Source organism: Colletotrichum navitas (assembly GCF_030913465.1).
Source record: "Colletotrichum navitas strain CBS 125086 chromosome Unknown LY79scaffold_27, whole genome shotgun sequence".
Taxonomy (NCBI): Eukaryota; Fungi; Ascomycota; class Sordariomycetes; order Glomerellales; family Glomerellaceae; genus Colletotrichum; species Colletotrichum navitas.
The window spans coordinates 341,963-369,319 of record NW_026850573.1 but is presented as its reverse complement, the minus strand read 5'-3'; the positions used below and the strand labels follow the sequence as shown (position 1 = coordinate 369,319).

Below are 27,357 nucleotides of genomic sequence, written 5' to 3'. Positions count from 1 at the left end.
TGCCAAGATATAGAAAAAGAAACACCGTCGGTCCACACCCCCTTTATCATCCACCTGTCCGAGGTTGGGGCCTCTCTGTCATGGGCCGTGGTCAGTCAATGGTAGTGGAACCTCGGCCATCGAGTCTGGATCCTGCTGCCGCTTCTGACCTTCATTGCCATGCTATTTTACGGCATCGCTTGTGGCACTGGTACGAATACTCTGCGGAGGCTAAGAGATTTCCGCGATATGTCTTCCCATAATGACCAAAGGGCCGAGTCATCTCCCCAGCCAGGGCCAAGAAAACTCCACGCATCCTGCACACAAGCGTCTTACAACAAGCCCCGGTCCCGCTCTTGTTCTGAGGCTGTTGTCACGCGATGTCCTCCTATCGTGGCTGAGCCAACAGTGAGGGGACCAGCTAGGAGTGAAACCCGATGCCACTGCTCGAGAGACTTGACAGACGCCTCTGATTGATTCGATCCCGAATTCTGCGGCGCAACGCCCCGATGGAGATGTGAGATCGGCCCCTTGTTCATCCTCTGTACCGACTGAGTTTAACTGGACACGGACCGGTTCGTCTGCCCCTCCCTCGCCCATTTGGTGCGGTTCATCAGGCTGGTTATACGACGCCAACCGCACAGGCTCAGCCAGAAATGGTAGACACTGCGTAAAGGCTCGGTCAAGAGGTCAAGAGGTCAAGAGCATGCACATATCAATCACGCATTCGGGAACTTCACCCATGTACGAAGTGTAGTACTGCTCAAACATCGATCGGACTGACGGGTTCAGTAGCCTAGCTTACGTGACATTCGAGATTGACACCGCACCGAAATGGCACCAAAGGTCTTGCTGTCTTCGGTGTATCCAAGCGCTAAGGCATCTACCCTTACTACACGCAGCGGTTCCAGTTCGGACCAAGCGCGCTCAAACGGTGCAAAGTAAAGCTTATCGCTGAGTAAGAGGATACAGATCGCCTTCTTGTTATTGTCAGCGGCCAGTCGACCGGCGCCTAGCAATCAGGCTGCAACGATCAACAGGTAGAGTGTGCCTTTGAAAATGCTCCGAGGGCCCGGTTTTCTGCAATGCAAGATTCCTACAGATGGAGTGGGTTGGGTTCCAACGTTGAATCTGGCACCAAATTGGCGCATGTGTCTCTAACTCTTCTTCACTTTATCCTTTGGACAATTAGCTGGCTCATAAGCCCTGTTTGGCGAACTCGGTTGCTAGCCGGCCCAGACACAACCCCGCGGGAACTTGTGTAACAGTACGTCTTGGACGGGGTTCCTGGTTGATGCTGAACACGAGAAGAGCTGGAGCGGTGCAACGGTGCGCCCATCCCTCGTGGCGCTCAAAGTTCCCTCTCTAGCTTCCTGCAGTGGAAGAAAGCCAACGACCCACGAAATGCAGGAGGATCATCTACCCGTCGGCCGTGTATGTGTATGTGCGCACGCGGTTTATCCGGATGGGCTCCAGATTACGGTACTACGATTCCAGGGATCAAGGTTTGTATCACTCTGGCCCGACATTCCTTAACTACATAGTTTGCTAGATAAGGCTATACATCCTGGCTCATCGGCATGCCTGTTCCGGTGTTGCCTTCACCGGGCTCAACCGGCCAAACTAACAGCAAGTCCTTTGGGTAGTAGTTTCCTTTGGTTTCCGGTGGGAACTCTCCCTCCCCGAGGCCACGAACTTGTTCATGAGCTCGGAAAAAAAAATCAAAGAGGAAAGAAGAAGAAGAAGAAAAACACAGGAGAAAAGCATGCCTGGCGATGACTGTTGACGATAAGGTGGGGTCGGCTCATTTACTTACTGCGCACTTGCGGTTCATCCCCATGACCCCAAGCCGGGCAATGCATGCACCTGCGTGCGTGTGGGTAATGCTTCATGCCCATCCCGCACCTAGGTACAGGTCATGTCTAGCCTTATATGTAACTTGTTAGGAGCCAGATACGGTGCATTACCGTGCGCCGCCGGCGCGCCGTTGATGTACCATACACGCGGCCATCAGTTCGACAGGAACCGGCCCAGTTGCTCAGCAAAGAGGAGCAACATCACGAAGACTTTTTCGACGCAGGCAGGCACACAGCAACCCCATTGGCCACACCGTTCTGTTGTTGCGTCTGACCCGGTGCAGTACAGAAGCTTGCGTACCTACCTACCTAGGGGCATGTGCAATCCCATGCAAGATTCCGTCCTGTACACTGCAGCGCGTGCATACGCCTTGCCTGGATACCACCATCTCGGCTTCTGCAGCAATAGGTACAGGTGTCTTCTCCGGCGCGGTCGATCTCCTGGAGCAGCCACTTCAGCGCACGACCACACTTAGCAGCAACAGGGGCATCTATATTAGCAGCATGCTAGGGGAGGGGAGGCTTGTATACATGAGCCAAGCGTGGCCGGCGCAACCAACACCGACGACAAGACCCTCAGTCAGTCGTTCACAGAACATCTGCCCACTAGGTGTAGATCAGTCAGCTTTTGAGTACTTTGCGACAACGGCTGGGTCTTGGCTCGATCGAGTTGATTTGGTAAAAAGTTGACAACAAAAAAAGAGGATCAGGATCAGAATCAATGCCGTTTTGAATTGAGACTGCCCAGCGACCGTTCTTCCTCGTATGGGAAGAAGGTACCGGTACAACGACCTCGAAAAAAAAAAAAATGGTTGGTGAGGGTACGTACCTCAGCTCTCGATTGGGAGAAGCAAACGACCAACCCGCATCATGTTTCGTTTCTCAAACCATGCCCAGTAGGAGAAGAGAAACGGGATGTTCACCAGAATACCGTATCTATTGTCAGTACGGAGCACTCTGGTCAAGAAAGAAAGTCGACCATTGAGGGGTCGGATGCGCCATCTTCCCAGCCTTTAGAGGCTTGACAGCGTGGCCGACCTATTCCTCGTCAGTCAAATGGTAGCGTGGCTGATCTAGACTGGTTGGAAGTGCCCTCGGAAGGGGGTGTAGCTGAAAGGTCTCACTTGGAAAGAAGAGAAAGTCAACAAATGGCGCCAATCCATCAAGTCTCCTCCAGGAACCCGACTTGGGCACGTTAGCCCACTCGTGTCTCACATGGCACTTGTTCCGCCACGCCATGAATGAACCGTTGTCACTTCAGACTCTTCTTCCATTGGAACGGCAAGCTGGGGAGCTCTTTATTTCCTTCCAACAGCTTGTGTCTGTCTCAGACAGTCACCTCTCTAATGGGTGAACCTGATGGCGGCGGCGGCCGTGCTCGTGCCGCGACGGTGGCAGTTTCTTCGAGCGAAGCATTAGGGTTCCATCATCTGCCGAACTTCGGCGTCTGGCTTGGCCGTTCAAAGCATCCTATTGGATAGCTGCCAATCAAAGACTTTCGAATCCTCTCGAAAGAACAGACGCCGACTGTCTTTGCCGCGTTGGGCGAGGGGGCGTTAGAGCATGCAAGGCCGTACTCACAACGTCATCTACCCCTTGCTTTCGAAGCAAAGAACAATTCTCTCACCATACCAATCATTTTTTCCTCTAGCACACGAGGTTGGGAGAATTATCCCCGGTTGCTATTGCACGGGGCGGGATAGTGAATCAGACACAAGCAACCATTTTGTCGACGCCCCTTGCCATTGCGGACGCTTGTCTGTACGACCTCTCTTTACACGTAACGAACTGTATGCATCGATCTAGCGGACTTCCTGGCTCTTACTCGATCGAGCACACGTTGCCGAAACACTCTGCGACAAAGCAACTTACTTAGGATCTGCTGGATTTCGAGATGGCATACCCAGTGCAGACAGCTGTCCATCATCCCTTTCTTCCCCCGGAACCCTGGAGATGCGATGCAAGCCATAGAACTATATTTTGTACGCTACACAGCACAGGGTTCAAGCGGAAATAGCAAGCATTCCGTGGCCAGTGCGATAGTTCATTACGTCCGGATGACAAACTCCGCCCAAGACCTCGGAGTCGAGGGTCTTGCGGCGAGGCGTTCAACTCGAGTACGGGGCCGGGACTGGCATCAAGGCTGATGGAGAAGTAATATCTGCACACAAGTCCCTGCCGACCTTTGCGGCAGACGGCATGATCCCTTGCCAGAAGCGGGCTCGTCAACCTTCCCGTACACTATCCAAGATGCAGCCTAGCCAGGACTGGGGCAGTTCCCGCCAGCATACAGTACACTACACGTAAGGTAGCGTGCAGTAGCCAGTATCCGCTGGCACCAAGCAAGCCAGAAGTATCTTGGGTGGCGGCCTCCCCCCCCCCCCCCCCCGGCTCGCTCCCACGTCGTCCAGACCCTGCAGACACATCTTAAAAAAATATTGGGCTGCCAAATATGATACCGTATCCTCTCAGCAGATTCGTACAGCGCACTGACCACGGGCTACTGGAAAGGGGTAAGCGGGCTGGCAGAAACAGGGATCTAGATGTGGCAAATGCAGGGGCTAGTCAACGTCAGCAGCAAGTTTGGTGGCAAGGGTTAGGGTTAGGTGGGTGGGTGGGTGGCTAGGTTGGCTGACCGCCTTTCGAAATAGGCCTAGTTTGTGGTCAGTGCGCTGTACGAATCTGCTGAGAGGATACGGTAGTATAGATTGAGCAGGGGTGAGAGCCTGATGCTCATGCTGGCTTGAGCACTTGCATGACCCAGCTGCAAGGCGGCTAAGCAGCTTTAAAACATATCCAATGAAAGACCCTGGCGGGCATCATGGAGGGGAGGGGTGCGTTTCAGTTCCCTCAATGAGCACCCATTTCTGGCATGTACTTAGATACAACGGCTATCCAGCTCATGGGGGGAGGGGCGGGGGGCGGGCTGGCGGCTCGTTTGCCTCAGGCAATTAGATAATTAGAACTTCTTGCGACCTACCTAGTAGCAGGTACTGAGTTGGTCAGGGCCCTTGATTAAAGGTTTCAATCGCTAAACCGGCATGGGTGTCGACCCCACCGGCGGCGAACGACGACAATTCAGGCCCTCCCCATCTTGCCCCCCAACTCCTCACAGCCTAGAAGAACCTTCCGGGGCCAGACGCCATTGAGCCATTGGCAAAGTATTGAACCAGCCCATCAGCGGTTGACAGGCATTGATCCGCTTTGGAAGAAGAAAAAAAAGAAACCAATTCTCCTCCCTCGGCCAGTACACGTACAGGTAATCTGCCAGCGCAACAGCAACACTCGGACGGCCGTAACTGTCCCTTTTTTTTTTTTTTTTTTTTTTTTTTTTACCAAAGAGACATCGGAGCCTCTACTTCGCTCTCCTGCCCCTACTACGATCTACGAGCTACTTGCCGCTTTTGGACCCCGGGTCGCTGGTGTCAGTTTCGGCGGTACTATGTAGGCTCTTAGCGACGTTAGCTTACCCGCCAATACACACTCTTTCTCTTCCTCTCCTTCTATCCCTTCCTCGTTTTATTTGCCGTTCTTCCTTTGCAAGGAACCAGATGTGTGTGGCGTACTCAACGTTTCCCTCACCACCCGCTCTCTCTCTCTCTCTCTCTCTCTCTCTCTGGCGCTGGCAGGGAAGACACCACTCTCGGCATGCCCTGCTTTATCAAGCGCTGATTAAACCACTAACAATTTCCCGTGTAAGTGCCGATCAACTGAGTTTGTTTGGAAGAGCATAGTTTGCGTCTACTGTATAGACTGCCAGGGTTCCAGCGGCTTCGGGTGCTTGTCCGGGTTTCCTGTCCTGATCCTGGCGGCCAACAAGCACAGGAACCAGGCTTCACTCAGCACACGAGCTGGTGGTGCAAGTCTTACGGGACGTTCCCTGTATAAGACACACGAGACCCACGAGTGAGCAGTCGTACTTCGTATGTAAGGGCATTCCAGATGTTCAATTCCAGGCAGTCAACACAGAAGGTTAGGATGGCTCAATGGAGGCCATGTAGCAGATACCTTCTTCTAGCTGCACTCTTTGCTTCCCCGGCCGGGGCCTGCAGTAAATCTGGCGCTTTGGCTTATCAGTTGCGCGCCAACTTCGCTTTCCGACTGGGGTTGGCAAAGATCCCTGCACATCGACCCGCGCCGCAATCAGGCGAATCATGGCAATCCACGTTGTCGGCCGCCACACACCATTTTACAACACATTGGATCTACACATACGCCTACAACCACGCCGCAGAGCTGTCCGCCTGTATCCGTACCGGGACTCTTCACCCACGTTGGCTACGCGGTCTACCTCTGAGGCTCGCCATTGGGTCTGTAGAGCACGACGCACGCAACCTGGCAGCCCGGTCAAGAAGGACAGGTTGTGCAGGCTCTTGTCGACTCTGGTCATTGTTGCTGCCGCCGTGTTAAGCCCGGCGACATTCTGGGAAACTCTACCGAGTTGCCATCGGGCTTCTTTGCCCCTCCCCCAGCAACTAAGGTACGGTTGTCAAGGCGGCCCCAGGCTTGTCGAATTGGCTCTTTTGCCTATTCTCTGCTATCCTTTTGTGGAAGACTACGTTTCCCTGTCGAGAGGTCAAGCTGTCGACAGGAGGTCCCTCGCAGAGAGGAACGTCCTACAAACCATGCTATACGAAACCGTTCTCTTGCTGCTCCTATTCGCCAATTGGTATGCATGAGCGGACCGTTTTCCGCCTTACATGAGGAGCACGAGGAGTTCCTCCAGGCTCCGGCAGCTGCGAGTTAGGTCAGACGGGCGTGGCATTGGGTGAGGTCTGACAGTGTTCCGTACCATCCCAACGGGTGGTTCCACGTCGTCGACGATGCTGGCCCAATGGGAACGTGGCCGGGGATAAACACTGCAACTATCTGCCTACAGGTCTACGCGACATGGCGTGGATGATCCGCGAGAGGGGATGTCTCGTCATCCATTCAGCACACGACTTTTGGCGCAACTGAACAATTCCACAGACGCCTCGACTGAAAAGCGGTGCAGTAGCAACAGTAGTAGCAGCAGCAGCAGTGGGAGCAGCTCTCGTTCAGGTGCCGATGGTCGCTGCTTGCTCCTCGGAGACGAACACATGCCGGGTGCTATCATCCTGTTCCATTGCCGAAAGTCGCAGCCTACACCAGATATATCTATCTGCCCGCAGCTTGTGTAAGCGACGACGTATATCAGAGGAAACCCAAATACGAAGAGGTATCTGTGACACCGTCCCCTCCCCAGTGGCGTTCTACCTTTTGCGAGTGCTGGCACGTAGCAAACGTTGGAGAACCACCGAGACCGCTCTGGGTTTGCAATATACGAATATACAACGACACACAACCACGGGCGCCGGGTCGGGAGACCGATCCATGAGATAATGTTCGTTTGACTCGACGACAATGTGGCGTTGAGACGCCTCGGGCGAGGTTGGCTGGTGTGATAATGGCCTCTCTCCAATTGGGTTTAGCATTCTCCTCACCGCTACTCCAGTGACCTGTTTACGATGACGCCCTCTCCTCCTCGGCCTCACCCACACAGCTTTGCCTCTCTCTTCTGGACGTGGTGATAATGACACACTTAGCAGGGGTGGCAAGGAGCCACAGAGGGGGGGAGACCCAGGCCTGGAACCCCCCCTCGACCCGCCAGCCGCCCATCATCGCTTGATCCCACACCGCGGACGAGCCAATAGCCCTATGCCCGAATGGACTGGCTTGCTGACACCCCCACCTGGGAACTACGGTGCGCTGGCAGGGCTACCTTGCCCACTGTTTTCAGTCGGCTGCTACTGCTGAACGTTGAGGGTCTGCGTGCAGTTTTCACGTGGAGGCGAATGGGATGGTAGGTATGGCCTGATGCGATGGCAGAGGGGAAGGACAAGGGGGTGTGGGGCAGTGAGGAAGGGGAAAGGGCAGGCGGAGGGTAGCGGGGTGGGAGAACACCGGGGGGGGGGGGTTCGGTGATGCGGCACGCACGCCCATGGCCCCACCACTCCCTCCTCACTCTCCTCTTTCTTCACTTTCTCCACCCCCTCCTCTTCGGTCTCCAGCCTCTGTCTCTGTCCTCCGAGACCTCCATTAATCATCAGTCAGTCTTTCGGCCTGCCCTCGTCCAGTTCAAGTCTTCCTTTCACGAAAACACCCTGGGGAAATCGCGCAACTGCACACCCATGACGTGATGCCGACTTCTTTCTCTTTCGCGTTCTTTGCCCTCTGTGTCGTGTAGTGTACTTGACGAGGTGTGCGGGATTTGCCAACACTTCTGGACGTGGGGCGAGCGGACGACGACAGCGGGCGGCGGCGACAGGTGATCGCTCTGTTCCAGCCCAGCCACGGCTTTTCTCTCTCTCTCTCTCTCCATCTCTCTATCTATTCGGCTGCGCTTCTTTTCTTTTCTTTTCCTTTTATCTTTTCTTTTCATCCTGTCTCGTGGCCGTGTCTTTTGCCCCCTTGTCGCGTCACATCCAGCCATCGGACCATCTGCCACCAGTCACTCCAGTCAACTCGCTCCGACAGCGGCCGTCTCCCTTGTCGTTGATTCTCCCAACCTAGGTGCTCGGCTGAGATTCGAGTGAGACATTTGACCGACAATCTTGTCCGTATCGGGGGGGAACAGTTCAGCGCGCTTGCCTGCGGGATTCGCTAGCTTTGTTCTCGACGACCGCCCGTTTGATGTCTCTGATGACAGGCGCAGTGTGGGTGGTTGGTCGCCGCCCACATCAAGATGAGGCTCTGGCTGCAAGTCCGTGGACTTTTTTATATATACTATAATTTAATTTTTTTGCCGAATGGGAGGCGTTTCGTCTGTCCATCGTCATCGCGTCGTGATGATACAGAACCCGCACCCCCCCTGTCTGCAGCGAAGTGAATCCACCTAACGTTCTGGCCCCGTCTTGCTTGACTGTGCATTCGCGAGGCAAGGCCATACACGTACGAATACATACTTCTTATTACTATTTTATTATGGCGTTAAGCTGGTGGGCTTGTGTTCCCTGGCAATCCACGATTCAACGACAGAGATCCAACACGGCTGGGCCCGAAATACGACCGCTACGTATTAGACTAGATTACGGAGTACTATACATTAATTGCTTACGACGCAGCTTGACCATCTGCCAGCCAGCCCTGCCCATGGTCATTGGCCCCCATCTGTCCATCCATCCATCCCCCCTCCCTGCCCACCCCTTCCTGCTCCTCCCGCCTGCCTTTCCGTCTTGTGCATGTGTCGGGATAGCTGCGCGCGTCCCGTACGTAGCCTTGCATGTGTGTGCTGGAAGAGATCTGGTGAGAATCGGCAATGTCCTACACGACGCTGGCCCCTGCAAGAACGTCGGCAGCAGCAGCTGGAGCGCCTGTGCAGCCTGGCCCCCAGCCAGGCCCTGTCCTGGTCCAGTTCAGTCCTGGTGCGCGTTGCGCGGGGAGCTGCGCTGCGCTCGCCGTGGGAGACGCATGCGCGCTGTACCATGTATGTACATAGTATGTATGTATGTATATGTGTGTGTGTAGGGTACCACATACCGGTGCGCATACGTTTGGCTGGGTTTGGCTTTTGGCTTGGCTTGCTTGTTCTGATCTCCTTTTCGTACATCCCGTCTGCTTGCCCTACTTGCTTGCTTGCTTGCTTGCTTGCTGGGGGGGGGGCTCTCCCGTTTGCCTCACAGGCTCTTCCTCGCATTGCCGCTCCTGAGGAAATCTACAACTGCACAAAGCAGATAGCGCGCGTCAGGTGTACGTTCCACAGTCGTACAAAGGTTGAGTTCGATGCCAGACAAGGCAAGTATCTACAACGACGCAGAGGGAATATGACCCTTGCCTGCCCTGACTCTCTCTCTCTCACAAACTTGCCCCTCTCTTCCTCTTTTGATTCTCCCCCAGACCCAGCCAAAACCCCTTTCATATCGACCCCAATCAGGCAAGTGGCCAGCCCTGATACTTGCCCTGCTCGCGAAGCCGCGAAGTTGCTGAGTTGTTGAACTGACAAGTCGGGGCTCAGTCTCTCACCCTCCCCCTTCCCCCAGTTGGCCGCCGCCCAATTTGCGCCCCCCCGGGGGGGGCGGGGGGGGCGTGAGGTTGATTATCTGATACTAAGTAAAGCCTAGAGCCCTTGGCTGCACGCGCAGGGCGCGGGCGGACGATGGGCGGAACACCTTGCCTGCTGAGCCCGCGTTGCATTCGCAACCCACTCCCACCTTACTCCCCTCCCTCGATTCCCCTTGCCCCCAAAACCATCTAAGCTACCTGCCTGGAGCGTGCTGGAGGTTGGTTGGTGGCTTTCCCCCTCACCCCTGCAAGAGTGAACTGTCCGTGGGCAGATGCGCGCCGTCGACGCCGCGTCTCGGGTGGTAACATGTCAGATTGGCAAGCGCTAGCCATTTCGTAGTAGTGGATACCGAGGTGGGGTCGCTTCGGGTACAATACCAAACTAAAATACAAGAGATACCGTACATGGTACATGCAGGAGATACCGCAGTATGACAGAATAGTGCGCGGATCTTTTCGTTGCGGGGCGGGGGGTGTGAGGATGAGCCTGGATGACAGTACATCGTACACTAGAACTGAGGGCTGGAGCGGCGGCGAAAATCGCAACCCCTCTCCAGCTCCGCCACCGCTACGATAGGGAGATCTTGTCGCAGCAGCAGCAGCTATCGCCTCTGTTCCATAGCAGCCAAAGCCACAATAAACGGAGGTCTTCATGTCGTTGTGTTGAGCGAGAGGGGGCGAGATCAGCTAGTCTGTAGGAACCGACGTCCACCGCCGTTGGCATACAGACCCAATCATCATATCCCAGATGCAAGCAAGTATGCTTCGCATATGTGCTCCGTCGCAGCAGCAGTGCTAGTGTATCCGTACTGCGATGAGCAGCATAGGTAGCATGTAAGGCAAGGCGATGCAGTGGCCCTAGCCTTGGGTACCCTGTGAGACTTTTCCACATGCCGTTGCCCATTGTTGAATGGACCTCCCTTTTGATTTTATTGTCGTGCACGAGGTCGGGCTTTGTTTCCCGGTTCCTCATCCCCTCTCTGTGTCCTCTTCTTCTCTCCCTCGAGATGGGGTTGGGGGGGGGGGCTCCAAGCCAGGACGGCTGCGCCGCGCCGGTCTTGTGGTCGGGCAGACGCCAACATCGATAACTCTCGGCGCGGTTTGACTTCTGACAGCCGCCCTCCCCCTTGCGGTGTGTCGCGCACAGTCTTTGGTCAGGTACGTAGACGGCGCGGCGCCATCCATTGCCAACCGTCCGTGTTTTTCTTTCTTGTCCATCTTTCCCTCTCAGAAGGGGACGAGGTACATCTCTCATGGTTCCCGGCCTCCTTTCGAATTAATCCCGAATTTAGCTCCCGAGACGAGACATAACCTTTTTGTCTGGGACACGATCAGTGTGAGCCAGGAGGGTGGAATGCTAATCATGACAGCAGTATCCGGTGACGTTTGAGGGGGGGTATCACTCCCGGCTGGCCCGCTTCGAGATATCCACACCTGCTCGAATAGTTCGCCGGTCGGTCGAGCCTGCTCGTCACAAACCAGGTCGGCCGCGCGCGATGTGGATGCCATACACCACGTAAACAAACCGGGCTCTGCTTGGGCTTGGCCAGGTCAAGGCAGGCAGCTATTCCGTCCACCCCGGGAGAGAAAAGAGTCGATTGCCTGCATGCACGCGTTCGGGTATGCATGCTGCTCAAACATGGGGTGGCGGCGGCGGCGAGATCACGGATCACGGAGGAGCCCCTGGAACATCGTCTGTCCCGGCGCCAGGCCTCACCGTGCCCCCAGGGAAACAGAGCAGGTGTCGAGAAATGGCTCTTGCGCACCTGGGCCGCAGCAGACAGGCACCTGCTAGTTTAGGCAGATCATGTAACTGTCGGGGACCGGGTTAGACGAGAGTGAAGTGGGAACTTCTCCCGCTCGAGCCGAGATTCGTTTCTCTTGCGTATATGTCGCTTGCGAGGGGTGTTATCATGTCAAGCTTGGTGATGCTGAATGAATCCTCAAGTCGGGGGAGAACTTGCAAGCATGAAACGGCTCGCCCCCCTGTGCTCGTCCCTGCGCGTCCCTGCCTGATATCACATGAGAGGGGGGGTAGACGGGAGCTTGGGGTTCGGCGGTACGATACTGAGTTTCTGACGACCTTGCTCTGGAGCATCTTACCTTGCTTGCTTGCGGTCGACCTTGCCTCTGTCCCCAGCCTGACGAGGTTGGCCATGAATCAGCTGATGCTCGTAGCTCCTCTAGGCAGAATTACGTGGCGGAAGAGATTTTGTGGCGTTGCTCAGCATTGCTTATGGCTGCGCAGCGACGCATTGAAGATTGCGGCACATGTTGCGCGCAGAATATGCAAGCGCTGGCATGTCATCGATTTTCCCTTTCTTATTTCGGTACGTTTGTTCTTTCGCCATTTGTCACGGTTTCCAGTTGCCGGCAGGTTGTAGTGTAGTGTACAAGCGGCATGGCATAGCACATTCACCTGGGCTTATCCCTCGGCCATAGCCCTGTCCGACAAAATCTAGCCGCGAAACACAGCGGCGGGAAAAGAGGAGGCTCGAAACTAGGTTGGTATGTAGTATGGTGGGCAGCGGTGCAGCGGTCATCGTGCATGAACTCCTGGTATGGCATGGTTAAGATGGGTGTGTTATACATTGACGGGGCACCGCGTTGGTTGTTGCCTTTTCAAGGATCGGCCTGGGAAGCAGCAGGCCCGAAAAGCAGGTCAATTAGAAGAGAAGCTTCGTGAGCAAGGAAGCTTGCATTCTCTGGCATGCAGGCGCAAGCGCGTGCGGTGGCCTGGCAGAATGTGAAGATGGCAGACATGGGAGTCCCCGAGTCCGCTGGTGTACCAGACCAGGTCCGGGGCTGGAGGAGGTGGTCCTTTCGTTAGGTGTTTCCCACCGAGCTAGGTATGCCTTTCTTCGAGGGAGCTTGAATACCAAGCTTTTCCTCCATCACCTCTCTGGACAGTCCGCAATGGGAGGTGAAGTTTCGGTGCAACGCGTAGCAGGCAACTTTGGCGGTGCAAGCCCCTCGTCCCCATCTACCAACCTTTTGAGGCGTATGGAGGAAGTAAGCTTCGGCTGATGGGGGGTCGTGATATGCATGACTGGCGGCGTCTGTGAGAAATGCCACGCCAGACGATGTTAGAGGCCGATTGGGTGGTTTTAATCTTCGTTTCACCAGGAGATCCGGATGCGGACAAGACCATGAAGGCATGTTTCTTCCGGTGACGTACAGACCCTGGGTGCAGTTGCGTTCCATGGTGGTGTCCGACGGGGGACAGGTATGGCCTTCTTCGATCGAAGGGGGCGTGAAGTGAGCGCCTTGAAGCAAGGAGGACGGTAGCCGCGACAAGACGATTCGGCGATGGAGGACGAATGGCATGGGGTTGGGATCGGACGTCGCACTCGCATTTGCTGAGCCCAGACCTGAACATAGTCCCAGACTGAGTGTTCCTAAATGGCCAAGAGGAAACAACGCAGTGGTAAAAGATGGTGATTAGACCCCTTCTTCCTGTTGCCCCAAGGTCTGTCCATCTCCACAGCCCCAATTCACACTGACAATATCGGTTCCGGTTCCGTGGGCGCGTGTACTACTCGTGGAAAGGCAACACGGTGATTACCTTGAAGGGGTGAGGGGGTGTGACTTGTCCGGTGTTTGGGCCTGATGTCGGGACCTGCAGGAGGTTGAGAGGTCGAAGGTGAGGTGAAAGGTCCCCTGCCGTCGAAGCGTTCGGTCTTGCAACAAGAAGGTTCCAAGGGATCTTGACGTGCACATGCATTTTGGGAATCACGGCAGTCAGTTGGGGGAAGGTCGGTGCGCCGAAGCTATTGCTGATGCGGCTGCCGCGAAGGTCAACCCCACTCGGACCAGTACTTTCCAATATCACTTAGCTTCACATTACTCGGGAAGCTTTTCGTCGTGTGCATCTGCCTCCCTGCTTTGCATTTCATACCTTTCGGAAGGTGAGACGAAGACACGTAGTGCTCACGAAGCATGTAGGTCAGAGTTGGGTGAGAGATGCAACTATTACTGGCTGAGCTTAGTGTATGGTTGACGTCATGTGAAATGTCACGTGATCACGCGATGGGTACGTGCCTGGATGGACCATGATGCGCTGGAGCCCTCTGCCTAGTTTGCGGCGCCGCGTGATTCGTGTTTAGCCGGCGGTAGAGACGCTCCTTTGTTTGCTTTTGGACTCACCAGAATAGTGTGGAGGAAGAAAAAGAACAAGAAGAAGGAGAAATCGTTGGGATTACGACCTCTCAACTTCACATCTGTCATATGAATTCGACTAACATCACATCATCAATGCGTATGAAGTCTGCATCGTAGCGCCATCTCAACACCGATGACACGTCCCAGCACCTAAGAGGAGAAAAAATAAACGAAACATCGCCGGGGTGCGTCCCACAACCAACCAAACATGCCGTCGACTGAGAAGCCGTCCGTCCCGCCGGCTGCGAAGCCCCGCTTCGGCAACAACTTCGACCCCTACAATTCAAGTGCCACAGGCCACCAGCGTCCAGAAAACACCCCGGGCGCGACGACGGGATGGCGAACCAGCCGCGCCCGAAAGCTCTCGGAGCAGTTTGCTGGCGGCCATTCGGGCGGGGCCCGCATGAGCGACACCTACGGCGCCGGCAGCGAGGACTTTGACGAGAAGCTGAAGATGGTCGTGCCGAAGGACGTCAAGGCTCGAGCAAAGATGAGCGTGGCCGACATGCTTGCCCGGCCCGGGCTGATGAGGGGCGGCTCTTCCATCTCCGAGACAGGGTCCGCGACGTCAGCCGCGTCTGCTACGGGCGGAAACCCCACGAGTGAAGAGGGAATACTCGAGGCTTACCGGAAGGAAGACGAAGAGAAAGAGCCGAAGAAGGCCACCGGCAGGGGTTTATTCGAAGGTGTCACGGTCTACATCAACGGGGGCACGCACCCCATCATCTCCGATCACCGACTCAAGCGCGTACTGGTTGAGAACGGCGGGCGAATGTCCATCCATCTCGGCCGGAGACAGGTCACGCATGTAATTGTTGGGAGGCCGGCGAGCGTAGGGGCCGGGGCTGGTGGAGGGCTCGCAGGCAGTAAGTTAGACAGGGAGATACGTAAAGTCGGCGGGTGTGCCGTGAAGTATGTCAGCGTCGAGTGGTCAGTTTCCATCCTCTCTCTTTTGGTGCCCGGTCCTCGAAAGGAGACTTGCTGACGACCCAGGCAGGGTTTTGGAGAGTCTAAAGGCGGGGAGTCGGCTGCCCGAGGCGCGATTTGCGCCCCTTAAAATTGCGCGGGAAGGCCAGAGGAGCGTTTATGGCATGTATGGGAAGCACTCCTCTAAGGAATCTCCTACGGGATCGGCGAGTTGATCGGACTCCTACCTAGAAGACTTGCAGTGGTGTATGCGGGCATGGGGGACTATTCTGAAAGCATCTCGGTGGTTGGTTTTGGATAGCAATGGCAAGGGCAAGGGTCGGGGGCATAAAGATACCAAGCGTGAACCACAGGCACACGGCGTTTTAGCATACGAGGCATTAGCTAGGAGTTATTGATGCTTAGTGCGTTTTCTCCAATCACGGACGGGCTCTCCTCTGCGAAAAGCAAACTGAAGTCCCATCGCCCGTATGCCTTGTCACAGATCTGCTGTCGAGTCTTCGTAGCACAAATCCCCTATACCCTGTGGCAATAAGTCGCCTTGCCTCTCACTCCTCGTTATGACTTCGAGGCGGAGAGGTTACACGCCAGACGGCCCGTGAGCAAACATGGTACGACGGCGCGACTCGATACGGGTGTTGCGCAATGCTGGACCATTCGAGCCTTGCTATTTCCGCCACGGCTGTAGACTGGTACCCGACAAGGCCCAATTCGAAGGCCCTCTCACGGGACTGGTTACGAGGGACACGGGGTGAGGGGTGCGACCGAATAGATCGCGAAGGAGAGGGGTGAAATATGGGCGGGAACTCTCTGGTTGTGATACCGTCCTGCGGGCGCGTGTTGCTTGTAGTGGCGTTTTGCGTTGCACCATGATGCTGACAATGGCAACCTCCTAGGTGGGAGACATGGTCAGTGGACCTATTCGGACCCGGGCTTTGTAACATACGTAACATACAACAACGGAAGACGAATTCTCCGCTTCGAAGCCTGCGCTGCGAACCCGTTTGAGGTCTATACGTTTTAGCATGGCAATGAGTGATGGCTGATTTCCACTTCAGGGATATATCGATGACCTCGAGGACCGCGGGTTGGACAAGGGTTGCCAAGTCTGCGCATACCACTGCCTGATTCTGGCCTCCCCCCGCTTCAAACGTGCGAGGAGTCAATCATGGCAATAGGGCATGGAATTCCCTGGACAACATGGGCCTCAGCCTTGTTCCCGGTTCGTTCTTAACGTGACTTTCGAGATTCTAGTTGGTTTTACATACTCCTCTCACAGTTGGCCGATGACGCCCAGGAAAACCAGAGCCTTCACAAGAGGAATATACCGTCTTCCGATGTCGGTTCCAATGAACCAATATACCACCGGAGAGGCACCCCAGAAGAACAGTGCTGTTCGTGCCACAGATATAGCAAATGTCACAATGAATTCCCCAAGTTCAACCGCTATTGCCTAGATTTGCCCTTTCTGACCTTAAACAATGAAGCATGTCACCTAAAGTCGATCTAGTCCCGGTCGTACTCATTATAGGTTCCTAAATTTATATAGTATTTCCTTGCTATCTATCCCCCGGATAGAGGTGCTTTGAGCGACCTGAACAAAGCAACCCTTTTGGCACTTTGTTGGGATGAGACTTTCTCAAGATAAAACTGATTGAAGGACCAATTTCCCTTTACTGTTGCTAAGTAGTAGTTGGATGCTTGACATATGGCTTTATTCTCCACAGATCCTGTTTACGCCGTTTCATACCGGACGCTGCTTGGTTTTGTACCTTCATCTCTCTATATCATCTGTACAAATTCTGTGCATTATAGCTGTCCATCTCCAAACCAAAGGCGCGCAAGACAAGATTATATCACGTTAGAAAAGCTCTTGACCTCCCATGCCATGTAGCAAGGGAGGAGATTGAGATTTCATGTATGTTCATGTAGCTGCAACCCACCTACAGCCTCGCCCTAGCCTCCGTGCTCTTATGCCCACTCCCCTTGACCTTCCAATACTCCCTCACCTTGTCTCTCGCTATATCCACCGCCCCGGCATCCTCGATCGTGCTCGGCACTTGCACCTCCTTGTCGAAATCGCCGTGGACCGCGTTGTCGAGTAACTCTCTCAGCACGCGCCGCAGCGTCTTGCCGCTTCGCGTCTTGGGGATCATGCCTTTTCCCTGTACGAGTCCGCCCAGAGATGCGATGGCGCCGACCTGCGAGCGCACGAGCGCGTTGATCTCGTCGGCGAGCTTTGCATTGGGCACCGCCGAAGCCGGATGCTCGGGTGTCGAGAGCGTGATGAAGGCGAAGGGGAGCTGACCCTTGAGCGCGTCAGGGATGCCCACCACGCAGGCCTCGGCAACGAGGGGGTGCGACGTTATGGCCTGTTCGAGACCGCCTGTTCTTGTTGTCAGCCTTGGATATGTCCAGAATGTATCTAGGGATGGTTGACTCACCACTTGACAGCCGGTGGGCGCTGACGTTCAGAACATCGTCGTTACGGGACATGACATTGACGTAGCCCTCGGTGTCAATGTAGCCTGCGTCGCCCGTGTCTAACCACTTGCCATCAAAGCGCTTCATATATCCTTTGTAGAACCGCTCTTCGTCCTGCCACAAAGTCCTGAACGCCGTTGGAGCCAGGGGAAGCCCAAGTACAATATTGCCCATTGTACCCCTGGGGACCTCCTTGCCTTCGTCATCCACGATCCGGACATCAAACCCAGGCATCGCTTTGCCGGCGCTACCCGGCTTGATCTTTAGAGGGGGGTGATTGCGAACGCCCGTTCTCCGATCCATGGCAACGTACGGCACGAGAGCCCTCCCGGTGATGGGCGAGCCAGCTTCCGTCGACCACCAGTTATCTACGACCTGGGCGTCGGCTGCGCCATGGGTGTTGAGGAGTTTCTGATACATGGTGATAATTGCTGGCTCGGAACGCTCTCCCGCGAGGAAAAGCCCTTTGAGTGTTTTGAGGCCACCCCGTTCCCCTACTTGCCTAAAGAACTTGTTGTCGGGATCTTCCCGCTTGATGGCCCTCAGGGCCGTGGGCGCCGTGAACATGGTGTTGACCTTGTACTCCTCTACGATGCGCCAGAAGGCAGAGGCAGACGGTGTTCCTACAGGCTTTCCTTCGTATAGGACTGTGGCGGCGCCCGTTAGCAAGGGGGCATACGCGATATAGCTGTGGCCGACAACCTGTATCAGTGTCAGAAGTAGCACATGCGAATAGACGACCTGCAATGACATACCCAGCCAATATCTGATGCTGTAAAAGACACGCACCCCGGGCCGTGAATGTTGAACATATAACCTATGGAAAGATGCAGCCCCACAGCGTGCCCTGCAGCGTCCCTCACCACCCCCTTCGGCGACCCCGTCGTCCCCGACGTGTGAATGATGTATATGGGATCTGTCGACTTCACCGGCACGCAGTCGGCCTTGACGCCCCTTGCGCGGCAGCTCTTGACGATGCTCTGCCAATTCCTCTCGCCGTCGTTCCTCTGAATAGGGTGCCACCGCACTTGCTCGCGCTGCCACACAACGACCTTGTCGGGCTTGTGCGTGGAGATCCGGCATGCCTCCTCGACGAGGGGCTTATAGCTCACTGGCGGCTTGTTGCCATCGATGCCGCACGAGGCTGTCAGGATGGCCACGGGCTGGGAGGCCTCTATACGCTGTGCGAGGGCGTTGGGAGCGAAGCCACCAAAGACCACGGCATGAATGGCGCCCAGGCGGTTGAGGGCGAGGATACCGATAAGCGCCGCGGGGATCATAGGCACTTAACCGTGGGTGAGCTCATTGCGACGCGCATGTCTTATTAGCTCGTGGGATGATGATGAGACTTACTGTAAAGCAGGACAACATCGCCCTTCTTTACTCCTTCCTCCCTCAGTGCCCCGGCAAAGACCTCAACCTCGTCAAGCAGCTGCTTGTATGTGATGGTCTGCTTCGTGTTGGCCACGGAACTGTCGTAGAATATGGCCGGGGCATCGCCCTTTCCGTCATGGACGTGGCGGTCGATGCAGTTGAAGCAGGTCGAGATCTCGCCGCCTGGGAACCATTCCCAGGTCTTGTGGGTCACACCGCCCTTGAGCGTCTTGTGGGCGACCTTCAATGTGGACGAGGGCTTCTTGTGCCAGTGCAGATGCTCGGCCTGGCGAGACCAGAATCCCTCGGGGTCCTCGAGGGAACGGCGCAGAACTTCGTCCTGAGGGTGCAAGCTGCCCATTGCGGATTCGGTGTATGTATGGCCCCGTTGGCGGATGACAGACGGCGGGGAGATGAGAATCTGAGCAAAACAATGGGTTTGCAATCAAAAAATGGCAACGAGACACAGTATAAATTTTACAAGGTCACTACTACGAGGCTCTTGGCCAAGTATATCCGCCAAGCCCAGATCTCTTAAATAATTGAGCGACTGGAAGTTTGGAGGTTTGAGCTACAAGGCGTGTCTGTTGGTGTAGCTGCTGACGTGCTCCTTCCAAACTGTTGAGGACGGTCCTGGCGGCCAAGCTTCCCCCGCATTCCGTTGGCCCGGGGTAGCAATGGGGGCTGACCACCCCCGCCTCCGCCAGCCGAACTCCATCCCGGGGACCCTGCGGGGATGAGGGGCGAGTTTAATAAGCGAATACTTCCGAGGGTTGAATGAATCCAGTGTTTGCATTTCCCACCATCAAGCCTCAAAAGTCACATCGTATTCCGTACACCCGCGACCATCAAACATTTGTATATAAGCTGTTGTGCTCACCCGTCGACCCGGCCATAGTACCGAGGAAGGGATCTACGGAGCGAGGTCAGCATTGCTTCAATCTACTATATACACGATCCCGATCCCCACCATGCTTCCCCCACAAGGCTCATTCCTCCCGCAGGTCTCTTGCCGATGATGCTTCTACGAGGTAGGGCTTAATAGCATCGCTGGTCCGAAGAACCACTCAAACTTGAGCGAGCCAAGTGTTTTGGGACACGGCTATGACGGAGTGCTCGAAGACGTTCGAGTTTGTGTTTTTGTCAGTAAGGCAACGACGAAAGCCCGGTGTCCCGGGAAAACATCTTTGCTACCACTCAGTTCCGTAGTCATAAAAATCCGACGGTCGTCCACGAGCATTCCGCGAAGCTCCCGGCGACAATGTCGTCTTCGTGAACCATCTTTTTCTGACAGTGTTGCGTTGAGAATCGAGTGGACACCTCGCGAAAATCCCTCCCATCTGCTCCTTGCCCGGCGAATTGCGCTGCAAGGAGGCCGGAAGATCAACAAGAGACAGGTCTACGCAAGGAGCGGCCAAGGGGAACTAGGTTCCCCGGCCACATCCCAGGCAGCGTCCGGCTCCGTCGACGGCGCGACATGGCGCTGCTTTTTTCTATGCAGGGCGGCGACCTGAGTTCAGTCGCCGTCCAGAAACCGCTCAAGACACGCGGAACGAGACCCTCCCTCTCCAAGACTGGGCAGATTGCCGTGCCCGTGTATGTCCAGGGAAAACCCCAGCATACGGGTCCATCTGACAACTCTCTCCCGGCACTGGTTTCCTTTACGGGTCTGGGCTCTTGACATTCGTGGAAATCCAATCAACGACGATCGACGTGGCGAAGCACAGAGGGGCTGCCAATCTCGCTTGGGTCCATCTCGCATCCCGGGACTTGCTGATGGGTTTTGCTGCATCATAGAATCGCTTATATGCATATCGCATTCACTGTGAGGAAGGTCGGGGGTGGGCGTGCGTCCTTTGAAGGGAAAACCTTACTTGGTCATCGGATTGTTCCACATTCTCCAGAGTTAAGAGTGGATGAACGAGTATTCTGCGCGACAGACTACCGGTATGTTTTTTGCTGTATTTCGCCTTGTTTTTCTTGTCCACATGCCATGTATTGCCGAAACCAATGCGTTGCTTAGCTGCATTGTCAGTCAGGCTGAACGATAAACCGGGTTGGCAAGGTACGTACCTAGTCTGGAGACAACTCAGCAGTGGGTGGTCCATGGACCCTGTCATCCAATATACTATACTTCAAACTCGTCACGTGGCTGTAGCGCACACCCCCTAACTCCCCTAAGCCCTGCAAGACGCAGGTACAGTGCATGAGCGCGGCAGAATGGAACTAGGAAAAGGGGTCACTCCCCCCTTTGAGGCCCTTCGGGGGACCAACCAGTAAACAAAACAACCTTATTCGAAGGGATGCAACGGAGTGACACACCACCACACGCACACACACATACACACACTTTTCCCTTTGGGTCCTAGGCAAAGGAATTAGCATGAGGCGTTTGCCACTCCTCCAAGAACCACCCAAGAAGCATCCAAGACATGCTCCAAGACTGCGCTCGTACGCACTCGAGGAATGTGGCACGGCAATGGCGCAAGAAAAGCCGGACTGCGCCCCTCCCAAGGACACAACTCACTAGGTATACGGGCTTCCTGAGAATGCACGCTCAGCCCAAGCGAAATGAACGAGCAGGGCGACCCCTCCTAATCACCGTATCCGCAAACCTCGGATCCCATCTCGCAGGTCCCGCGCGCTCGGGGCCGAACCATTAACCCCATTCTTCTGGTCCTGGAACCTATTTCGGTGCCCATATTGGCTGGCAGTCAAAGAGAGCGAGCGACGCCCGCGCCAACGGACCGGGAGGACCTCGGGCGGCAGAGAGAGAGAGAGAGAGAGACAGAAAATGGCACGCACGCCAGGTGATCCAGATGGCGTCCGTCCTCAAACGGCCCGTCGCAAGATGCCGCGCGCTGGGTATGTCTCGGGGTTCTCGGCGTTCGAGGAAACGGGAGGACTAGACGACCTTGCAAACTTAGATAAGCCTAAATCGAGACAGTTGTTTCTCATTGTTTCTCTAGTAGGTCTAGCCGGAGGGAGGGTGTTCGGCAAGGAACCTTGTTGCTTGCATGTCGACGGCGAACTCGAAACCATGAAAGACCGTGAAACAGGCCTGCCCATACGGTTCCCCCTCAAGGATCCTGCGGTCATCTCGAGACTCCCGTCCTGGACCAAAATGGATCTCTAGGGAATGTTCCGTATTCGAGCAATTCCTCAGGCAAGCACGGTTGGGCGTGGTCAGAGAGACCATAAACTCATAGCATCTTGCCAGAAAAGACTGGTTCCTCTACATAGCCCGCGGTCATACAAGTGATGTACATAAACTAGCCATACACAACAGGGGATGGGGCAGATGCTAGGCGGCGTCGGCGGCGACGGACGGTCAAAACACAAAGGAACGCATTTCCTTCGGGAGAAGAATATAAGTGAATTTGGAACTTGTCAATAGATAATCTGCCGTGAGGGTGAAAATGAGACAACAGAGCGACCTATCGTGATCGCATTATATTCCCATAAAGCCTCCCGAGAAAGAAGTGAAAAAAAAAAAAAAAAACTGGGTATATACGGCGCACACACGGAAATAATCCTCATGAGGCGATCGCTAGAGTAGCGGAGCCAAGAACCGTTTGTGGAGGGATTTCGTTAAGCAAGTACAAGAAGTTGCCGTATTGACAGGCTTTTGTGAGGGCTGCGTTGGCTTGGCCGTGCCTCCTCTACGTAGAGGGAGGCACTCCGTGGTACCACGCATGGCAAGAAAATGTACCGGGTATTCTTCCGTAAGCGCGTGGCTTCGCTCCGTCATTTTTGGTAGTCCTCCCAAGCTCTCTATCCCAGAGACTGCTCCCCCGAAACTCCCGTCCGTAACCAAAGTCATCCCACCTGGTTTGGTTGGATGCTTCACAACCGCGCTCCAGTCGTAAGGTGTCGTAGGCTCCCACGAATCCAGACATTATCGTACGTCAAAGATCGTAGGGAAAGACGTGGATGGCGAGACGTGAAGGTGATTGATTTAGAGGACAAAAGCGGCGATACCGAGGACACCGGCCAGACCGGCACCGGAGAGGGCAGCGGCCTTGCCAGCACCGGCGGTAGGGACCGAAACGGGCTTGGTGGGGGTGATGGCACCGGTGGCGGGGATAGTGGGCTTGCTGATGACGGGAGTGGCGATGGGGACGGTGCCGTTCTTGGTGGGAGCGGCGCTATCGAGGTGGTTAGCTACTAGTCTCTGGCGAAAAGGAGATGGACATGACAAACCAGTTGTCGCACTTGACCACGGCGGAGGTGATGACTGGCTTGGTGACAGTGCAGGGGCAGTCAGTGATGGTCAGGGTGGTGGCCTAGGGAGACATTGGTTAGCTGATCGCCACGACCGACGAGGTTTTCGAAGACGGGTGTTCGGAAGGGGCGTGTCCAAAGTCTCGGGGAGGCCGCGAGCATCAGTGCTTGCTCCAGGAACCCTCTTCCGCGACTCGTCCAAGGCCCTTCCGTTCGTCTTCCGGGATCGACATACCGAGGTGACGGTGTAGGTCTTGTCACCGTGGGTGATGACAGTAGCGGCAGGGCAGTAGGTGGTGTAGGAAGAGACGACCTCAGTGACGTAGGTGACGTTCTTGTGAGCCAGGGCGCCGGTGGCGGCGAGGACAAGGGCGGCAGCGGAGAACTTCATTTTGACGGATTTGGTGTTTGTTTTGGGATGGATGGGTTTTTGGTATTATTAAGACTCGGAAGAGCGGTTGTTTGCGAGTTGACGATTAGTTTGCGTTGGGTTAACGAATGAAAGCGACTAAAAAGTCTGGGTCGGTAGTGAATGAGTGAGTGTGGGTGAGGAAAGGAAGGGGAACACGAGAGGGGATGGCCTGGAGGAAATGCATTTATATACGGAGATGGACGCAGCATGAACAATGGGGTAACGAATGGTGATGGTCTCCACCTACTACACTAAACTACGGAGTATACCACACCACATCACCTTAGTGCAACCTTGCCCTGTGGTCGGGGCAATGAGATGGGATGGAGTGAGAAGGATGGGACGGTTCAGGGACAGCGCCTGTGCCCGGCCATACTAGGTGGAGCACCGCATCGCGCCTGGAGATGAGAGAGGAGCTGGACCAGGAGGGCGAGGGGAGCAACGCCGCCATTATGCCCCTTGTCCAATGCTAAGATAGACGCTATCAAGGGCCGAGCAGGGGGGTGCCCCAATTTTCCTGTTCCCTTCTGCTCTTCACGAACCTGCTTATTTTACTTTGGACCATTCAGAAGCAGGGTATCCGAGCAAGGTTGGCTGCCCCTGGGTGGGTGAACATGGAAGCAGAGGCCTGAAAGGGGTGGGCCACGTCTGCTTCTCGGCTTCTCTTCGCTAGTGGCTTTAGTATCTACCTAGGCAGTTAAGAATTGGCTTGGGAACTGGGCAAACCCAGTGATTGGCACCCTGGACTGCGCGAGCGAGCAGCAGACGGAATCGACAGCTGGGCGTGCCTGTGTCTCTGGTTACGTGTTTGTGTAGAGCGAATGAGAAAAGCAAAGAGAGGTCTGGAAGCTGAATACCTACGTATCTCGCTCCGGACACAGGGGGTGTGACTACTAGTACCTACATAGAAGCGCGGTTACACAGTGTCTAGGAAGGCATCTTAGGTAGGATATGCACCGAAAGGGGAGAGTCAGTCATTTATCCGTCTGCCCCACTCGGCGCACGATGGACCACTCAGAGCTGCACGTTGCCGGGTGCGCGGAGCCCTAGGAGTGACTGACCAGCTTGATCGCCTGCGCTTTGTTTTCCGTTCGCCGTTCAATAACACCTCTTCCACCCGCTCCCTGCGTCGTGGCCGGCCCACGGTTCCAGCTGGCTGCGAACCATTGAACCTCACGCAATCTGCAAGGAGTTCGGAGGCGGAGATGAGATGACCTGAGTCCACCCCCGAGAAACGGATGTTAGGTTGGCTCGAGTAATTTCAGTGGGTCGATTATTGCCAATGCATGTGCACGTATGTATGCAACGCTTTTTCTGGCATGCTGGAAGTCATGCTTGCTCCGAGGCAGGGTTTGGTTTTCTCGGTGTCCAGCCGTGGTCCTAGATTCCAGACCGCTCTGCTCTCTGTTGGCGCGCCCTTTGCCGTTCATATCTTTGAATCGACTGCAAACTGCTCTACCGGGGGGGGGCCTGTCTTACTTCTTGTGGCAGACGACCGGTGGACGCGCCAGGCCCTCCGCGAGATGTGCCATCGTCAATGTGACTGCAGCCACCTACCTACATAGTACACTCATGGACTTGTTCTAAAACAAAACAAAAAATTGCCGCCGTCTTTGGCGCTGATGGCTGACGGCTGACTGGTGTGCGTTATGGGCGGCGTGCAAAGCAGGAACCAGACCAGACACTAACGCAGGCACCGTGCAGCGGTGTCGCCAATCCAACGTTGAAGGCGGGCATGGGCTGGAGAGCTGCGTGCTATTGCCAACCCGTGGGCTTACCTGAAAGTGACAAAAATAAAGAGACTGGAACCCTCAGCAGCCAGTAACAGGTTTCCCGGAGAGCATATCGCGGCGGCTGGAAGCCCCCTATCGAAAGCCATGGCTTGCGTCTTGTCCTAACCAGGGTAGAAATCGACACCGTTGGCCAGATCCATGCGGCAGTGGCAAGCCATCAGCGCCACGGGCTTTGCCCGTTCGCGTTATGCAAAAACCGACCACGAGACTACAGGGCGTTGGGCCATGCTGCGCCCGTTGAGGAGTAGGGCAGCTTCTCGTGGTTCCTTCTCATGCTGTGCCACGCCGTGCACTTGAACAGCTGCAATTGTCTTGTCCTTGAATGTTGCGGGAAGAAGGGGGGAAAGGGAGATGGAGCTGGGGGGTGGTGACAACGGAAAGCTCGACTACCTAAAGCGGAGAAAGGGTAATCTCGAGGGAAATTGAACTCGCAACAGTTATGGTTGGCCACTTGACCGAGGCCCTGGGGCAAACGACGAGGAAGAATATGCCGCGGCCGAGTCAAGGCCAAATGCTTTGTCTTCTATCTTCCCCTCTTTCTACCAATTTCCCGACATCCTATATCGGTTCCCGCATTTTCAGTCAGGGCATCCTCGACCCGTTCTTGTCGAGTTCATGACGTTTGCGTCCACTGCCCGCAAGCTAAGAAGCGACCAAGCACCGGCAAAGCATACCAGGCGAACTCGTTCCAGGTGAAGCTTCCGTATTTGACATTGTTCGTCCGAGAACCATGCGGTTGGGCGCAAACAACAAGCGACGGTCAGAGTGTCAAACATTGGACGGATGGCCTCGGATCTGCCCTAAATCAAGGAGAAACGTCAGGTCTGAGGTTCCTAACAACCCACCCTGGCTAGCGGACCAGGGCCTCGTGGTTACTCCGGAATTTTTGTTAAAAACTTTTTGTTTGCCTTATTATTTTGCACATGCCAGTGTCTCATCGACGCAGGGAATTGATTGAATGGTGCCCCAAAGCCCCCGGAGACCCGGGACCTTCCGTCATCACAGCTTCAGACTTCCCTGTCATCGAAGACGACTCGACGACAGCCCGCTGGGCCCTGATTCTACTCTAGTGCTGAAATACATAGTATTGCGCCGTTTGAACCAACGCTAGCGGAGACGAAAGGCGGAGAACGCGATATGTTTATCGCTCGGGGTAAATCATCGTTGATCATCGAGAGTCGTCTGTCTTCGTATCGAGATCCGGTACCACGCTGTAAATTAGCAAAACAGCAGGCGGCCTGTCCACAGGCTCGAACCACGTGGACATCCAACTTCAACAACAAGCGTGCCGCGGAATACCCTCTGCTCTGCACAACCTGTACCCACAGTATGCTCTTAAGCTTATGCCTTCCCCTTTTAGGGCAGTGGCCCTTTCTGTGCTGCTTCATCATACACACCTCCCATCTCCTATCTCCTGGTACTAAGGCAAACGGACTGGGAAAAAGCTTTTGACATCCCATAGCCTTACAGCCATCCCGTTGTCGACCGCAGCATCCGGCCCAGCCACCAGGACGGGACACGACTAAGACGCTGACCATTGGTGATGGCTAATTTGGGAGCTCTCTTGAAATCTCGGAATCGACATCCGGTTCCAGCCGGCTGTGTTGGGTTATCGGCAGGCGGCAGCTCCATGACTAGCTCCCCCATAGAACACGATCGGAACCTGGAGCTCCCTCGATGGATGCACTAAAGCGAATCCGGATCTTTCGCATGTACGAGTCGCTTGCAAGCGCCAGTGACCAAACGGCCCAGAATGCTGCAGCGGGTCACTTGCCCTGGTCGTCTTTATGATGTGGGTAGCCTGTGCAACGATTTTGGAAATGGCTTGGCCACTCTGGGGTACCACTTGGCCATCATCCAATTTCCACATAAACACAGACCTTTGGACATTAATACAGTTGGGACTATTGGTCAGTCGTCACACTCCCACCCCTCCTCCTCATCCTTCTCCGCCTCCTCCGCCAGCTTGCAGTTGGTGTACTCCGTAGAACGAGGTCAGATTGGGATTGTACCTGCAGCTTCCTTCCATTTTGGGGGTTTTCGATGCCAACTATTTCCGAATCGGCTCGTCGACTAAGCCAGAAGACGCGAATGAGTCAGTAGCCTTTGCGTTATGTTGTTTTGA

At 55.1% G+C, this 27,357-nt stretch overlaps 7 protein-coding genes across 7 annotated transcripts; 1 reads left to right on the top strand and 6 right to left on the bottom strand.

The window, feature by feature from the left end:
- Positions 1-3,466: 3,466 nt before the first annotated feature.
- LY79DRAFT_553134 (uncharacterized protein) lies at positions 3,467-4,017 on the bottom strand. The gene has a single exon (XM_060557757.1). The coding sequence runs from the start codon at positions 3,802-3,804 to the stop codon at positions 3,610-3,612; it is 195 nt and encodes a 64-aa protein (XP_060414538.1). The 5' UTR covers positions 3,805-4,017; the 3' UTR covers positions 3,467-3,609.
- Positions 4,018-10,207: 6,190 nt separating this feature from the next.
- LY79DRAFT_190997 (uncharacterized protein) lies at positions 10,208-11,429 on the bottom strand. Its single transcript, XM_060551389.1, has one exon. It carries the CDS (start codon positions 11,110-11,112, stop codon positions 10,426-10,428), a length of 687 nt encoding a protein of 228 aa, XP_060414537.1. The 5' UTR covers positions 11,113-11,429; the 3' UTR covers positions 10,208-10,425.
- Positions 11,146-13,518, bottom strand: LY79DRAFT_659162 (uncharacterized protein; the record flags this gene model as incomplete). The annotated part of the gene is made up of 4 exons (XM_060562738.1): positions 12,849-13,518; positions 11,961-12,040; positions 11,384-11,648; positions 11,146-11,214 (listed from the first exon to the last, which is right to left on the bottom strand). Exons 1-4 carry the CDS (start codon positions 13,182-13,184, stop codon positions 11,146-11,148), a joined length of 750 nt encoding a protein of 249 aa, XP_060414536.1. The 5' UTR covers positions 13,185-13,518.
- Positions 13,519-13,940: 422 nt separating this feature from the next.
- LY79DRAFT_631631 (BRCA1 C terminus domain-containing protein) lies at positions 13,941-15,354 on the top strand. The gene is made up of 2 exons (XM_060562181.1): positions 13,941-14,948; positions 15,016-15,354. The coding sequence occupies exons 1-2, from the start codon at positions 14,227-14,229 to the stop codon at positions 15,158-15,160; spliced, it is 867 nt and encodes a 288-aa protein (XP_060414535.1). The 5' UTR covers positions 13,941-14,226; the 3' UTR covers positions 15,161-15,354.
- Positions 15,355-16,514: 1,160 nt separating this feature from the next.
- On the bottom strand, positions 16,515-19,412 carry LY79DRAFT_553120 (AMP-binding enzyme). Its single transcript, XM_060557756.1, has 4 exons — positions 18,783-19,412; positions 18,185-18,714; positions 17,390-18,131; positions 16,515-17,331 (listed from the first exon to the last, which is right to left on the bottom strand). Exons 1-4 carry the CDS (start codon positions 19,162-19,164, stop codon positions 16,889-16,891), a joined length of 2,097 nt encoding a protein of 698 aa, XP_060414534.1. The 5' UTR covers positions 19,165-19,412; the 3' UTR covers positions 16,515-16,888.
- Positions 19,413-22,747: 3,335 nt separating this feature from the next.
- LY79DRAFT_553112 (mmc protein) lies at positions 22,748-23,657 on the bottom strand. Its single transcript, XM_060557755.1, has 3 exons — positions 23,263-23,657; positions 23,007-23,089; positions 22,748-22,951 (listed from the first exon to the last, which is right to left on the bottom strand). Exons 1-3 carry the CDS (start codon positions 23,416-23,418, stop codon positions 22,762-22,764), a joined length of 429 nt encoding a protein of 142 aa, XP_060414533.1. The 5' UTR covers positions 23,419-23,657; the 3' UTR covers positions 22,748-22,761.
- A 2,584-nt stretch (positions 23,658-26,241) lies between these two features.
- Positions 26,242-26,877, bottom strand: LY79DRAFT_190871 (uncharacterized protein). The gene has a single exon (XM_060551388.1). It carries the CDS (start codon positions 26,768-26,770, stop codon positions 26,294-26,296), a length of 477 nt encoding a protein of 158 aa, XP_060414532.1. The 5' UTR covers positions 26,771-26,877; the 3' UTR covers positions 26,242-26,293.
- Positions 26,878-27,357: the final 480 nt, after the last annotated feature.